Raw genomic sequence first — 17552 nt, 5'->3', positions numbered from 1 at the left:
TCCTGTGAAAGAAGAAAAGCAAACACAGATGAGCAATTAGCATGCAAAAAATAACCACTTGTTCTGTTTTCTCAGTTTCAGTTCAAATTTTGTCATCAGACTTACAGTATTTTAGGGTTGTGCCAACTGCACTGAGAAAAAAAAAACAGAAACTGATGACAATGTTTTAAGGAAAGAGGAAGTTTCTTTGATGGATATAGGGTGTAGTGTGTGTAACAGAAACTTAGGAGCCTTTTGGCAGAAAAAGATAATCTGTAGGAGTGTAAGGTAGGAAGATCATCATCATCATCATCATCATCATCATCATCATCATCATCATCAAGCTGGTGAGTCAGTTGGGCTGAGGCACTGGATATTTGGGGTGACCAAATTGGGCATGTAGTGTTGGGAGAGTATAGAAATGTAGCGGTTGACATCACTAACCATATTGGGGCCATATTAGCATGATAACATCCAGTGGAGCACCAATCTAACTAGTAAGAAAAACTTTATTGTCAAGACGGACAGGACCTCAACCATTTGATTTTTAAAGTCCTGTTTAAGGAGTCAAAACCACCATCCCAATCCTTTTTAACCAAGGTTCCTGTTTTCAAATAATAAATTTTCCTTTTCTATATGTAAATAATCAAAATTCAACTTATTGATTAATTTGATAGCTTCAGTTAAAACGACTGAGAGGGAATAAGCTGGGTAAATACACATAGACAGTCTTTCCATTTGTCTAATCTAGATTTACGTTCATCAGTCTTATTCCATATATTTAATTATTATCCATACAGGACATTTTTTCGATGGAATAAAAACGTGTTCTATTCCCTTTTAGCGGGTTTCATTCATTTGGTTCGATAGCATGCAATATTGTTAGCATATCGCTTATTCTATGTGTATTATGTCACTCTACCCAATGGAGAATGAGCGTTGAATATGGTTTACGATATTGCATGGTTGTCAAGACAACATGATGTCACACATCAGAGCTGATGCAAATATCCAATGAGAAAGTTTTTTGCTGTGCATGCACAGAAGCATTTCTTTGTTCACCAGGAAAGAGAAAGATGCATTGAACACCCGAAAGGCTACCAGAACTATATTAGATATTCTTCATGCATATTTACAAGCAGTGGTGAACCATTACTATAAGAGCTGGGACTTGCGTTCAGCCAAAACTGAGCCAGGCACCAAAAAAGCAACAGGGCAAAGGATTTTACAAGGGATTAGTGGCAGGGTGCCAGGTCTCTCCATTGTGTGTAACTGTTGATGTTGATTTTAAAAGTAACTAAGTAAATACAGAGGAAAATGAATACTTAAGTCTGAGTGAAAAATACTGTAGTGAGTGTGCAGCATGGAAGAAGAGTCTGGAGACAGAAATCTTAGTTTCTCGGTTGTTAGTCTGTGCTATTTGCTCTCAATAGCACTGGCTTGACCACTTTATTAGCATTCGCTAACACTACTGATGAACGCTACACCGACTGGAAGGTGACTTCACTGCTGGGCTGACGGCACTGACTCGCGGTTAAGCTTGCGTTGGCCTTTGAGAATGCTGATATGATAGAAGGCCCTGACGGTTCCTCTCTGTTTACAAGACTAAAACATACCAACGGACATCGAAAAACTGGAAAAGAGAGTGTGTATGTATAATAATAATAATAATAATAATATTAGCTGGCTTTTTTCGTGGTATATCATATATATTCCGATCAGCTACTCGTCTTCGACTCGTTCAATATCATGCTAACTGAATGGAATATATCTGATATACCATGAAAAAAGCCAGCCAATATTATCTAAAGATTCACTTAAAATTCTATCTTTGGTAATATACACCCCCAAATATTTAGCTGCTGTTTTCACTGGAATATCACAAGCTACTGTGTGAGGAGAATCTTGAATTGGCAATAACTCATATTTTTTCAAATTAAGACATAAATTAGAAGCTTTGAAAAAACAATTTATCAATGTGATGACTTTAGGAACCTGTTCAATGTTGTTATGAAATAATGTTGTGCCATTAGCAAGGCGACTGATACATAACTATGTATATTCTTGCCAAAGACAGTACGCTGGTAAGTCTCTGAATTTTTAATGAAGATTGCCAAGACATCTACCAGAATCAAGTATAGTGAATGCAGACCCCCCCCCCCCCCCATTTGATCCCCCTGTTAATAGTAGGCATATCAGGTGAAAATTCAAATTCAGTCCAAATTGCATGAAACTGCTCTCATTGAATTCAGAATTGAATGCAGAACAACATACTTTTTACAGAATTAAAATATGTTTAGCTGTTTTTGAGGTATTACAAATCAAAGATTGGAAAAAATGGCTTAATTTTTCGAAACTGCTGTAATATTCTGTACGAGGATCACATGGTCCAAAATGGGCTTCATTAACCAATGAGAGCAAATGTTTTTTCTTCATAACTTTATTTTTTCAAGATATTTATATGGAAATTGGAGGCACATAGATGGTTGTATACTAAATACAAAGTGTGAAAAAGTAGTACAAACTAATTATGCAAATTAGTATTTAATTAGTATTAATTATGCTAATTTGGTAAAACCATTAAATCGGTATACTCAATAAAAAAGTAATAAAAGATTATTTATAATACCCTCTTTGTGCTCTGTAGGCCTCTGTGCTTCTCAAAAGTAGGGCCTACTAGTGTTTATATGAAAGAATATAAATTATTATTTCGATTAATATGCACAGCTTTCAAGGCGAACCTCGAAAAAACTGCGTGAGCCACATCCAATAAACCAGCCACATTAACTGAACTGAAATTGACACTCGCGTTTCTGACTTCCAGTTTTTTTAAAATCTCATTCCAACCACTAGCATCTGTGGGTGAGCCACATCCACAGATCTCTTTTACCACCCACAGTTACTATGACCTGGATGACTGAGAATCTTCACAGACATGAACACTAACATCTCAATATTTTTCATTAAAACAACTATAGTTATATTCTAAAATAGTTATTTATTTACATGAATTGGTTTGATTTGATGGGCGGCACGGTGGTGTAGTGGTTAGCGCTGTCGCCTCACAGCAAGAAGGTCCGGGTTCGAGCCCCGTGGCCAGCGAGGGTCTTTCTGTGCGGAGTTTGCATGGTGTCCGCGTGGGTTTCCTCCGGGTGCTCCGGTTTCCCCCACAGTCCAAAGACATGCAGGTTAGGTTAACTGGTGACTCTAAATTGACCGTAGGTGTGAATGTGAGTGTGAATGGTTGTCTGTGTCTATGTGTCAGCCCTGTGATGACCTGGCGACTTGTCCAGGGTGTACCCTGCCTTTCGCCCGTAGTCAGCTGGGATAGGCTCCAGCTTGCCTGCGACCCTGTAGAACAGGATAAAGCGGCTAGAGATAATGAGATGAGATGAAATAAGTAGGTAAAGCTATGAAAACTCACTTCAAAGTCTCCTGAGATTCATAACATCAAAATTAGCTGATGGAAAATTTTGCTGAATCCTTCATCAGAAACAGTGAGAGCGAGAAAACATCCCTATAAAAGTTATCTGATTGATATTGATGAGTAATCCAGTGGGAAACTGATCAGAAGAGAGAGAGAAAGAGAGAGACTGACTGCTTTCCCGTGACTCAAAAAGAGCACCAGCAGTTTCCTGACATCCCACAAGCAGAGAGTTTTTACTCTGTTCAACCTGCCATTACTCCCAAAGTACTGAACAGATCTTAACCAGATACATTTCTCTGGAAAGCTTTTTAATGATAATATTCACAATAGAAAATATTCAAGAGTTAAGCAGTGACAGGTTTGGAAACTTTGATGAACGTCTGCATGGACAATTTTCACAGCATGGCCAGCGAGCGTCTGATACGCCTATTAATAGTAAAGTCTAGAGATGTACCGTACCATCTGCTCGGGACACTGAGCGATTGGTCTGACAGTAAAAGCACTTGATCATATTCCTAAAGTTCATCCCAAAACCATAGAGCTCCATTGCTTTAAGCATTATGGGATATTTCACCATATCCAAAGCCTTGTACAAATCTATCATAGCTACAAAACGTTTTCACTCATCTGGCCATCATTTCATAATCTCAAAGTATTTTCTTGCCTCACTTTCCATCTTCACTATTTAAGAAACAACTTCTTGAAATAGAGGAAGGGTGGTGTGGTATGGTGGTGGGGGGAAACAAACAAAGACTACAATAAGATTCTCAGTTCCTGCTTTTGAATCTTGTAGTTTCTAATAGAGGCTGGGATTTGAGCTGTAGAGCCGTATCAAGTTCAAGACAATCACTAACATGATGGAGGGGAAGAAGGCACTAAATTTGTCACGAGGCTCTTTTTTTTAAAATTAAAGGTGCTAAAAGGATCTAACAAGTCACCAAATCTTGCGACAAAATCTCTAATTTGGTGTTTGGACACGGAAAATGGTTGTTAGTGTCAGATAAGCTGATTTCCTCCATCTCTTGGACTGAGCTACTGATCTCCTACAGTGCTCCATCCCTTCACATTACTACAAGGAAGTGAGCTGCACAACACCAAAACTGTTTGGCCCCTTTAAAGGTAGGAAGATGCCTGCGAATGATCTTGGTTTTTTAACCTTTCCATTCAGTGTGGTAGACCTAATTGTAGAAGTGTTCCAATTTCACTTCATTTGCTCTGTTGTCGACATCTGCTTTTGGGTGCCAATCATTTGTGGTATTATAAATAGTTGCGGTATATATACAGATGTAGAAGAATGAAGACACATTGTAAGCTGTGATGAGTAAAAAGGAGTCCAGGGAAGAGCTACAGGATAAAGATTATAATTAGTTTTTCGGTATAAATCGACAGAGTCCAGGTAAGATTATTTGATCCACTGGCAACTTATTGTCTCTCAAGTCTTAACTATGTTTCAGGTCAAATAGTTTCATTTTACACTCTGCGCTACATTTTATGACACAATATTCTGAATATGATAGAAAGTTCAAACTGTTACTCAACGACCAGCTTCCCTTCGTCTTGTTCTTTTGTCTTCATCTCTAAAACTCTTTCACTGGTTCAGCTGTGAAGAAAAGCTAGTAGAACCCTGGTAAAATGGGTGAAGTGTCCTTTTATGTCTTGTTTTCTCCAGGCCAGACTCCAGTAATGGATCGATTTGTGACACTCAAGATCTTCTTTGCAGGTAAAGTGACTGCACTAATGAATGTTATTAAGTGGAAGGAGGAAAAGCCTGAATCTTAATGATGCATCTGCTCGTGAAGGATATGCTCTGCGCTCTGTCAATGCTATGCTCATGGGTTAGACGGGCTAAGAGTCCGCTGTCTTATAAGATAAGATAAGATAAGATAAGATAAGATAAGATAAGATAAGATAAGATAAGATAAGATAAACTTTATTCATCCCTCTGTGGGGAAATTGACATGTTTCAGCAACTCACAGATAGAAAAGAGTCAGGAATAGACAGCAACAAAAAATAGAGTGCAGTAAAGATGTAAAAAAAAACTATAGGAAAAAAATATAAATATACATCTACAGTGTCTTGAAAGCTCAACCAGGTATGCTGCACTTATGAAGCAACTGACAGCCAATACACTGTACAGTTGTAATATGTATATAAAATACCTTAAAGGGGCGGTTTGCAATTATCAGAACTTCCTGAGACAGTAATAAAAATGTAACAAGCCATGTTCTTGACCTAAAGCACTCTTGCGTCGAATTTATACAGTGAGTATACAGTACTTCTAAAGAAAAGAGCGCAAATCTTCGCAGCTGTATTACAATTGAAAGCCATTTCTGGGCCAGAAAAAATGTACACAGAAATTAAAAATACAAGACAACTCTTTGCGTACCATATTGTGATTGACACTTTTATTAAGGTGTATTTGAAATTATAGCATTATTAGAGGTATACATGCATTTTTAAACATTACCAACTGCAGCGTTAAAATTAGTTAGCACAATTTTTTGATTTCATATTGTGTATATACAGTGTCTTGCAAAAGTATTCATCCCCCTTGGTGTTTGTCTTGTTTTGTCATATTACAAGCTGGAATTAAAATGGATTTTGGGGGTTTTAGCACCATTTGATTTACACAACATGTCTATCACTTTAAAGGTGCATATTGTTCTTTTATTGTGACACAAACAATAATTAAGATATATATATATTTTTTTATCTTAATTGTCACCTTTTGCTGCAGTTACAGCTGCAGGTCTCTGCCCATTCCTCAAGGATTGCAGCTCCTAATCTCCTTTGAGTATATAAAAGACAAAAGTCTTGCACACTAAGAACAAAATGCTGTAGAGCATTTACATGGTCGAAATATCATCCAAGTCTGGTTATACCGTAGATCGTTCAAATATTCTGCGGCTAAATTATTCAGCAGTCTGGATTCTGTACTTAAAAACTCTGTGTTAAATCATTTTGCTCAAACTATTGGTTATGTACTGTATATCACTAAAAATGTTCTAGATTAAATCTAAATTGTCCACTGTACTCAAACCTCTAAGTTATTATCATTTTCACACTATTTCTGAAAGTTTCCATTATCAATACAAATCATCATGTTTTAATATATTTATCCACATTATTGTATTTTTATTTATTCTGTTTCTTGTTATTATATATTTGCTCGTTATTATTATTATTATTATTATTATTATTATTATTATTATTATTAACAAAGGATGCATTCAAAAAATAATATAATTATAGAATGTTTCGATATTAAAAATGTTATAAAGAACAGTAAACAGTAATAAATGAAACAGTCCATTCCATATCTGTTATAGTCTCAGGTACAGTGTGTGTAGTGTTATTAGGAAATGAGCCGCAGTTCTACTGGAGATTTTGACTCTCGCACTTGCTTCATGATGTTTTTTTGTCTGAAAAGTGGCTCTCTTATGTAGGCTAATATGCTACTTTCTTTACTGATATACAAACATTTTTCTGTTACATTTAATTTTGTGCTGGAAAATTAATGTTTGGAAAGCATCTAAAATGTTTTTTTTTAACCCTTTGATGCAAAACATATGCACACCCCTTCTAATGCACAACATGGGTCAAAAATGACCCGCATTCATTTTCCAGGTTATTTCATGCTGACTGAGTTTTTCTTTGCTCTATCTTTTGAAATCAATTTATTTTATGATTGAATATTCCAAGTATTCTTTAAATATCTTGTTTTTAATTACCACAAATCATTAATTTAATTTTTTCTTTCCTACTTTATGAACAAAAATACTTTTTATATTACTACACATGGGTCATCCAAGTGTGATTTAAAATTAAATGTCTTAATACTATAATAATAATAATTTGTTTCAAGTAATTACTTTAGCAGTGAATGGGGCCAGTTATTTATTTATTAACTATGTCGTTAGCTAAGCCAACTACAATAAAATTAGCTAACTAAAGTAGAATATGTCAACAGCTCGGTAGCTAATAGTAATTACTTGTAACTTTCTGACAAGTAATCTACTCGCTCTCAAGGTAACCTAAACATAATCAGTTTTTTTCTAAGGTAATGTTAGAACAATTGAAAAACATTACTTCCATGTATTAGATGGGCAAAGGGCGCTGTGCTGAGCTGTGAAATGTCTGACACAAGACATCGTTTCTGACCCATGTGTGTAAACTTGATGTAGAATTACAAAAGCTGTGCTTGTTCATAACTTAAGAAAGGAAAAATAAAAACGATGATTTGTGCGAAACAAAAACAAGATATTTACTGCATATTTGGAAAAGTAAATGACAAAATGAATTTATTTCAAAAGTAGATCATAGAAACTGTCAGCCATACATGAAATAACCTGGAAAATGAATGCAGGTCGTTTTTGACCCATGTTGTGCATTAGAAGGGTAGTGATACAAAAAGGGTTTTTATTCAAAAAGTGAGAAAAGAAAAAATAAAATAAGGATGTATGATGATCAAAAACAAGTTAATTGAGGAATACCTTGAATACTGAATGATGGAATTAATTTATTGCAAAGATATAGAAGATAAAATCTCATCCGGGTCACTTTTGACCCATGTTTTGCATCAAAGGATTAAACTGAGTCGATAATGTAGAAGTCCATCGAATAAAAATCTATTACAAAGTTTGAACTAAAATGAATACTGTAGATCTCAAAATAAATACAGCTATCTATAGTCTATTATAATCCATCCATCCATTATCTGTAACTGCTGATCCTGTACAGGGTTGCAGGCAAGCTGGAGCCTATCCCAGCTGACTATGGGTGAGAGGCGGGGTACATCCTGGACAATCATTGCAGGGCTGATACATAGAGACAAACAACCGTTCGCACTCACATTCACACCTACGGTCAATTTAGAGCCACCAATTAGCCTAACCTGCATGTCTTTGGGGGAAACTGGAGCACCCGGAGGAAACCCACGCAGACACGGGGAGAACATGCAAACTCCACACAGAAAGGCCCTCATCAGCCACTGGGCTCGAACCCAGGACCTTCTTGCTGTGAGGCAGCAATGCTAACCACTACACCACCGTGCTACCCCAAACAGATTTATCTAAAATTTAATTTTGTGCTGGAAAACTAATGTTTGGAAAGCATCAAATTTTTTTTTAAACTTAGTCGATAATGTAGAAGTCATCAAATAAAAATCTATAACAAAGTTTGAACTAAAACTAATATTGTCTATCTCAAATACAGTTATCTACAGTATAACCTATTATAGTCTAAATAAATATTATATACTTATCCGGGGGCGGCACGGTGGTGTAGTGGTTAGCGCTGTCGCCTCACAGCAAGAAGGTCCGGGTTTGAACCCCGGGGCCGGCGAGGGCCTTTCTGTGTGGAGTTTGCATGTTCTCCCCGTGTCCGCGTGGGCTTCCTCCAGGTGCTCTGGTTTCCCCCACAGTCCAAAGACATGCAGGTTAGGTTAACTGGTGGCTCTAAATTGACCGTAGGTGTGAATGTGAGCGTGAATGGTTGTCTGTGTGTCAGCCCTGTGATGACCTGGCGACTTGTCCAGGGTGTACCCCGCCTTTCGCCCGTAGTCAGCTGGGATAGGCTCCAGCTTGCCTGCGACCCTGTAGAAGGATAAAGCGGCTAGAGATAATGAGAATGAGATACTTATCCGGAGCAATTTACTACTACTACTACTACTACTTATTATTATCTCATCTCATTATCTCTAGCCACTTTATCCTTCTACAGGGTCGCAGGCAAGCTGGAACCTATCCCAGCTGACTACGGGCGAAAGGCGGGGTACACCCTGGACAAGTTGCCAGGTCATCACAGGGCTGACACATAGACACAGACAACCATTCACACTCACATTCACACCTACGGTCAATTTAGAGTCACCAGTCAACCTAACCTGCATGTCTTTGGATTGTGGGGGAAACCGGAGCACCCGGAGGAAACCCGCGCGGACACGGGGAGAACATGCAAACTCCACACAGAAAGGCCCTCGCCGGCCCCGGGGCTCGAACCCGGACCTTCTTGCTGTGAGGCGACAGCGCTAACCACTACACCACCGTGCCGCCCTTATTATTATTAACAACCCTAATCCTTTAATTACTCAACAATTGATAGGCATTAAATTTTAGCCCTCCCATCACCACCATAGACTATATGCTGTTTTACCCTGAAACAGTTCTGTGCTTCATCTGTGAATGAATGTACAGAGCCTTGCATAAGTATTCACCCCCTTAAACCTTTCCACATAGTGATACAACCTACAAATGAAATGGATTTAATTGAGATTGCATCTCATGAATCTACACACACTAACCCCTAAGATTGAAGTGGGAGGAAATAAATCAATAGAGTCTGTAAACTTATTTACAAAGTGAGAAATAGAAACGTTATAACTGCATATCCACATTGCTGTGAAACCCCTAAATTAATTCTGGTCTGGCATATACAGTATATATTTTATTCTTCTTTATACTTCTGAAAAAATATCTACAGGCTTTTCTAAAACAAGCGCAGCATTAAGAGTTCATTATAATTTTTTTCCCCCTGAGGTAGGTTTGTATCTTCACTGCAGAAACCAGATGATGATGATAGACAGATAATTATGGGCATTCAGTTGAAACCAGTTTGCACAGATAGGGCTTGTGGTTATGTGCTACATGTGGTTATGGGGTTATGAACTATGACTGAATGATACTGCAAACACAAATGCATGCACCTTTCTGAAAAGTTACTGAACTGTTGTTTTTTTTTCATTTACATGAAAAAGACAGGATATGGTTCTACTTTTATTTATAGAATAAATTCTAAAAAGCAGGGCAGCACGGTGGTGTAGTGGTTAGCGCTGTCGCCTCACAGCAAGAAGGTCCTGGGTTCGAGCCCCGTGGCCGGCGAGGGCCTTTCTGTGCGGAGTTTGCATGTTCTCCCCGTGTCCGTGTGGGTTTCCTCCGGGTGCTCCGGTTTCCCCCACAGTCCAAAGACATGCAGGTTAGGTTAACTGGTGACTCTAAATTGAGCGTAGGTGTGAATGTGAGTGTGAATGGTTGTCTGTGTCTATGTGTCAGCCCTGTGATGACCTGGCGACTTGTCCAGGGTGTACCCCGCCTTTCGCCCATAGTCAGCTGGGATAGGCTCCAGCTTGCCTGCGACCCTGTAGAACAGGATAAAGCGGCTAGAGATAATGAGATGAGAATTCTAAAAAGCATGACTTGTCTTCATGCACATACTGCAATGTGAATGTTGCATGTTCTCAATACGCTTTAAATAAAACGGCAGAAATTTTTTCTTTATGTTGGTATCGCATTAGAAGTTTGAAAGCTTGTTTACAGCAGTTACAAGTTATTTATTTATTTTTGTTAACACTAGTGGCCCAATAGTACTAGTACTAGTTTGTACAACCATTCATAATCATCTACACTAAAAAAAAAGGCTTGCTGTTACATTTACGTAAGTGTAGTATGTATTTTCTATGAAATAAATAATCATGTAGCATTTGCATGAAATTCAACAACCTCACATGAATTAGACTAATTAATGTTAAACTGAACCGAGGCTATCTAGTTTCAGCGCGTAACCAGGAAAATCAAGGCCATTATCACAGAAAATATTGTGAGAGGAGAAGGATAATAAATTAAGGGAAACAGCACAGGGGGGTGACACGGTGGTGTAGTGGTTAGCACTGTCACCTCACAACAAGAAGGTCCTGGGTTCAAGCCCAGTGGCCGATGAGGGTCTTTCTGTGTGGAGTTTGCGTGTTCTCCCTGTGCCTGTATGGGTTTGATCCAGTTTCCACTACAGTCCAAAGACATGCAGGTTAGGTTAACCCGCCGTACGGGTGGTTTATGGTAAAAAATTTGGCAAAACCGTGCTTGACACTTGCGTGTGTTCAGCGTCATAGAAGGTCGCAGACTGCCTATGGAGACTTCTGGTCCTGAACATGCAAATTCTACGGGTCTTGCGACAAATCATGAACGCATACACTATGTACGGGACCCGTACTCCTTTTGTACGCCTGAACCAAGTCAGCAGCGCGGCTAGTAGGGGCTTTTTGCGATGACAGTAAGACGCATGAGTGACGCACGGTCATTGTATGAGCGACGTGCCTCAGAAGTACTACACAAGTATTCCACACTTGCTATTTGTGTGGCCCCCAAAACAGACGTACATCTCACTTTCTACCGCACGTGTGGTGTGCACACAGCGCACGCGACTTGCACACAGCGCACACGACCTGCATGCAGTGCACACGACCTGCATGAGACACGAGGGGTAAGACTCTGGGTATATATATTGGGGAGGAACCAAGGAACCGATCATGTAGCATGTAGCATTGTAGAAGGGAAGAAGACCACCTCATTTGCTGTTTTTATTTGACTATATGTTAATTTACCATGCAAACGTCAAATAATAAAACATGAGTATAAGGGAATAATGCATTTTATTACATTGTAAAAAATCCCAACTAACTAGCTCAACAGTTTGAGCACTGAAACACACTTTGACTCTGAGCTGCTGTCCTGCTCCTGCTGAGTGGTGGGACGGGGTGTCGGGATGTCCTTGTCCTTATCACTCAGTGCGTTTACATGCACATAGAGACAATCGAATTTCTGCCGTAGCTCGACTGAAATTGAAGTTCTAAATGCCATGGAAACACCTTAGCTCGGCTGAAATCGAACCGAACTGGATTTCTCGTAATCGAGCTAGGCGACCTAGATTATGCGATTGTAGCCGAGCTACTTAGTGCATGTAAACCCTATCGAGCTACGTAGTCGAGCTACTTACTTCAGCACTGCCCCTTCCAGAAGTGACGAGTGACGAGACCACAAGCGGGAAACACAACAGCCTCGGTCGGCATGACAACAGTAGTAGTAGCGAGCAGCAGAAGAGAACACGGAACTGATAACTTTGTGAACATGGAACTGATAACTTTTTGTTTATACTCTTGAATAGCTCTTCTTCATGATGACAACTGGAAGTGTACCAACACGATGGGGCGTGTAGCGCCACCTGTGGCTCGGGTGCACAATGTACCTCACACAATAGCTCGATTTCCTTGTGTACATGTAGGATTGGATTTCTCTGGCACCCCTGCTGGGACCCTTAGGTCGGTTACCGACAGTAGCTCGATTTGGATGTGCATGTAAACGCACTGACTGAGCATGGCACAATGGCCTGATAACGATGATGGGATTGCAATGTCCTCACTTCTGGGTGTCGTTAGCTGAAACATACATGAAAATCAGCATATATAATATTAATTACATGAGCATATAGATACTGAAAAGAATGTTTAAAGCATGTGCATTTACCTGTGAAAAAAACTCTGGTGGGGTGCTGTGCCTTCTGCCAGCTTGAAGGTATACTTCTCCCTGTCCGTGCAGGGCTCGCCGGTGCTGCTGCCATCATCATCAAATTCTTCTTCCTCCTCTGCTGTTTCAGGCTGGGTTACTTCACTTTTGCTCGCTTCTTCTTGGGTCGCATTTTCTAAACTTTAAACTGAAAATTTTTTAATTTTTCCCACAAAATATCCAATATTCTTCAGTCGGGGTGGCACGGTGGTGTAGTGGTTAGCGCTGTCGCCTCACAGCAAGAAGGTCCGGGTTCGAGCCCCGTGGCCGGCGAGGGCCTTTCTGTGTGGAGTTTGCATGTTCTCCCCGTGTCCGCGTGGGTTTCCTCCGGGTGCTCGGGTTTCCCCTACAGTCCAAAGACATTCAGGTTAGGTTAACTGGCGACTCTAAATTGACCGTAGGTGTGAATGTGAGTGTGAATGGTTGTCTGTGTCTATGTGTCAGCCCTGTGATGACCTGGCGACTTTTCCAGGGTGTACCCCACCTTTCGCCTGTAGTCAGCTGGGATAGGCTCCAGCTTGCCTGCGACCCTGTAGAACAGGATAAAGCCACTAGAGATAATGAGATGAGATGAGATTCTTCAGTCGAAAGACAGATTCAGACACGCTGGTTTTATACCCACTCCTGGCTTGCATCACACGCAAGTTATGAGTGATTGTAACGTGCTAATCACATGCATCACACATGCTTCACAAGTGCGGCCCGTACTCGGAGCGCAGGAAACTGGTAAAATGCAAGTCACACGCATTCCGCAATCACTGAACACGCACTGATCATGTGCATCAGACATACGCTTTCCATGGGCTAACGGCGCAATTTTCCCCACGCCTCGAGGAAGTCAGGTGTGCAACCTGTACTTGACAAATACTTTGTCCGTACTCCTTCCCCAAACTTTCCCCCGGGTTCACCGCAACCCTGCAGCACGGCTGCGACCTACCGAACCCTGCGACCCGTACATGTCCAAAACATTTACGGCGGGTTGTGAGTGAGGCTTTAATTGGTGGCTCTAAATTGACCGTAGGTGTGAATGAGTGTGAATGGTTGTGTGTCTCTACAGTATGTGTCAGCCCTGCGATAATCTGGTGACTTGTCCAGGGTGTACCCCGCCTCTCGCCCATAGAGTCAGCTGGGATAGGCTCCAGCTTGGCTGCGACCCTACACAGGATAAGCGGGTACAGAGAATGGATGGACCTTTTGTTTATCTTGTGTTAGGGTTCCACTATTGATGCCAAACAAGCTGTAAACTTAACACTTAACATTTAAATTCAAGTCATTGTTCACTGTAAATGTTCAAAGGGAATGTGATTACAAAGACATGGGCACACTGTTACACTTAAATACAGTTACGGTTTTATTGCAAGATCTCCTGTTTGTGTTTTGTTTCCACCCTTGACACTAAGCAGGGAATAGATTTTGTTGTTTATATTCAAAAGTTAGTCTTTGAAGTAACATAACTGAATCATGGAAAGTTGTGTGATGAAATGACATTCTTTCAGCATTAAGCAATCCTGTTCGCCCAACTTATTTTAGATCAATCTAATTTAGTTGTGCAATTTTACAATTGTAAAAATTAGTTGGGGCGGCACGATGGTGTAGTGGTTAGCGCTGTCGCCTCACAGCAAGAAGGTCCGGGTTCGAGCCCCGTGGCCGGCGAGGGCCTTTCTGTGTGGAGTTTGCATGTTCTCCTCGTGTCCGCGTGGGTTTCCTCCGGGTGCTCCGGTTTCCCCCACAGTCCAAAGACATGCAGGTTAGGTTAACTGGTGACTCTAAATTGACCGTAGGTGTGAATGTGAGTGTGAATGGTTGTCTGTGTCTATGTGTCAGCCCTGTGATGACCTGGCGACTTGTCCAGGGTGTACCCCGCCTTTCGCCCGTAGTCAGCTGGGATAGGCTCCAGCTTGCCTGCGACCCTGTAGAAGGATAAAGCGGCTAGAGATAATGAGATGAATGATGAATCCTTATAGTTAAGTTGAATCAACCCTAATAAATTTTATCGACTGAACCCAAGTACATCAAGTCGGACCTAACCATAGTAAATAAGTTAATTCAGCTGAAATAAATTAAATTGATTCAACCCAAGGACCAACAGAACTGCTTACTGTTCAAAGAAAGCCATCTACTTGTGTGGAAATACTTTCCATGATTTTTTTTAATGTTCATTCAATGAGTCTTTTTTCTTTTTGAGTGTATTTTTAAATAAATTGCTTGGAAAAAATGATTTTAATGCCTTGTTTTATTATTACGGTCTCACCTTTGATTAATATAAAATATTTTTCTTATGTAATCTTCTTGATATGTTTGTGATTTCATGAAACAAAAATGCTTTCCAATCCAATTAATCATAAGCTATTTTTATTCTTCTTTTCAGACAATACAGACAAAATTAAGCTAATTTCAGTACAGGCTGTGAAACATTAAGATGACATTTTAAAATCTGAAAATCTGATTTTTCCTGTGTAGTATGTTACAATGCATTCATAGTTTCTAATGGTTTCTAAATGCTTGGACATTTATATCAGGAGCAGCTGCTATTTAACAATTATTTCATGAAATCGAGTGGTACATGAGCTGATAGCCGGTAAGGTGCATAGCAGCGAGTCGGCTATAAACCATGTATGATGAGATTGAGTGGAATAACTGTTTTATTCTATCCACATTCACTGGATTTTGAGAAACGGAGCATTTTTATTTTTTTCAAATTCAATAAATAAAAACTTTATACTAAACATCCGACAAAACCATTTCCACTGAGGTGGACTTCTTAAAAACCTATCTATGGCTGCACAAATTGGCTTTAGTGTTTGTTTGTTTGTTTGTTTGTTTGTTTGTTTGTTTGTTTTGTTTTTTTGTAGAAAGTGCCGTCTTGCTGTCATGCCGAGGTATAGAATAGCTTGAGGCATTTATTTAATTCTTCCTTGGACATTTAAATTCTGTAATTTTCAAACTTCTTTGAGCTTTTGAACCAGTCTCAAAAAAAAAAATCAACAAATTTTAATGCTTAAAGATGAAGAATGTAAACAGACTGGCAAAATGACAGGAGCAATTTGTGAAGAATGCGATAATAATAATTTTTGAAAAATAAAAAAGATACGTTCTTAACATCACATACTTTTATTCCATATCTTGTTGCTTTTTTTGTATTTTTTGGGGCTTTATTTTCGAGTAGAGTTTTTATTTCGTCCTCGGTTGGTTCAGCAATACGCTCCGCCATTTTGTTTTCTCTACTCACAGTATATGAGCTGATAGCCTAGTAGTAGAGTAGCCAATCAGAGCACTCGATTGCTCATATCCAGTGAATGTGGATAGAATAAATACTGATATACTGATTTACAGCGATACAGATAATGTCACCAAAATCCTATTGTTTAGGAGGTATAAATTGTAAAAGGACATTTCTACTCCTACTTTACCTGCTGTAGTAACAGGCCTACTGGGTAGAAAAAAAAAGAACATATATAGCAATCATGCAAAGCTATAACATACAGTATATGTTGCTGTGCTGTAAAAGTTTCCACACTTTTTGGAAAATAATGGCAATCCTCCACTTCTACAACCCCGATTCCAAAAAAGTTGGGACAAAGTGCAAATTGTAAATAAAAACGGAATGCAATAATTTACAAATCTCAAAAACTGATATTGTATTCACAATAGAACATAGACAACACATCAAATGTCGAAAGTGAGACATTTTGAAATTTCATGCCAAATATTGGCTCATTTGAAATTTCATGACAGCAACACATCTCAGAAAAGTTGGGACAGGGGCAATAAGAGGCTGGAAAAGTTAAAGGTATAAAAAAGGAACAGCTGGAGGACCAAATTGCAACTCATTAGGTCAATTGGCAATAGGTCATTAACATGACTGGGTATAAAATGAGCATCTTGGAGTGGCAGCGGCTCTCAGAAGTAAAGATGGGAAGAGGATCACCAATCCCCCTAATTCTGCGCTGACAAATAGTGGAGCAATATCAGAAAGGAGTTCGACAGTGTAAAATTGCAAAGAGTTTGAACATATCATCATCTACGGTGCATAATATCATCAAAAGATTCAGAGAATCTGGAAGAATCTCTGTACATAAGGGTCAAGGCCGGAAAACCATACTGGGTGCCCGTGATCTTCGGGCCCTTAGACGGCACTGCATCACATACAGGCATGCTTCTGTATTGGAAATCACAAAATGGGCTCAGGAATATTTCCAGAGAACATTATCTGTGAACACAATTCACCGTGCCATCCGCCGTTGCCAGCTAAACTCTATAGTTCAAAGAAGAAGCCGTATCTAAACACGATCCAGAAGCGCAGATGTCTTCTCTGGGCCAAGGCTCATTTAAAATGGACTGTGGCAAAGTGGAAAACTGTTCTGTGGTCAGACGAATCAAAATTTGAAGTTCTTTATGGAAATCAGGGACGCCGTGTCATTCGGACTAAAGAGGAGAAGGACGACCCAAGTTGTTATCAGCGCTCAGTTCAGAAGCCTGCATCTCTGATGGTATGGGGTTGCATTAGTGCGTGTGGCATGGGCAGCTTACACATCTGGAAAGACACCATCAATGCTGGAAGGTATATCCAGGTTCTAGAACAACATATGCTCCCATCCAGACAACGGCTCTTTCAGGGAAGACCTTGCATTTTCCAACATGACAATGCCAAATCACATACTGCATCAATTACAGCATCATGGCTGCGTAGAAGAAGGGTCCGGGTACTGAACTGGCCAGCCTGCAGTCCAGATCTTTCACCCATAGAAAACATTTGGCGCATCATAAAATGGAAGATACGACAAAAAAGACCTAAGACAGTTGAGCAACTAGA

The 17552-nt window shown here is 39.7% G+C and overlaps 1 protein-coding gene across 7 annotated transcripts in view; it reads left to right on the top strand.

Annotated features, from left to right (window-relative positions):
- The first annotated feature begins 230 nt into the window (after positions 1-230).
- LOC132867992 (myelin-associated glycoprotein-like) overlaps positions 231-17552 on the top strand; it is a 64166-nt gene continuing 46844 nt past the window's right edge. For 3 of the 7 annotated variants that reach the window (XM_060900965.1, XM_060900964.1, XM_060900960.1), the window contains exon 1: positions 5004-5126. In XM_060900965.1, the coding sequence (XP_060756948.1) occupies positions 5039-5126 (88 nt within the window). In that variant the 5' untranslated portion in view covers positions 5004-5038. Of the gene's footprint in view, positions 327-4274; positions 4526-4719; positions 4803-5003; positions 5127-17552 lie in introns of those variants that run through there. The other 4 variants (XM_060900966.1, XM_060900961.1, XM_060900963.1 and 1 more) reach the window with 3 other exon arrangements.

Source organism: Neoarius graeffei, chromosome 19 (assembly GCF_027579695.1).
Source record: "Neoarius graeffei isolate fNeoGra1 chromosome 19, fNeoGra1.pri, whole genome shotgun sequence".
In the NCBI taxonomy this organism is placed as follows: domain Eukaryota; kingdom Metazoa; phylum Chordata; class Actinopteri; order Siluriformes; family Ariidae; genus Neoarius; species Neoarius graeffei.
The sequence above is the reverse complement of the archived record's forward strand: the minus strand, read 5'-3'. Positions and strand labels throughout refer to the sequence as shown.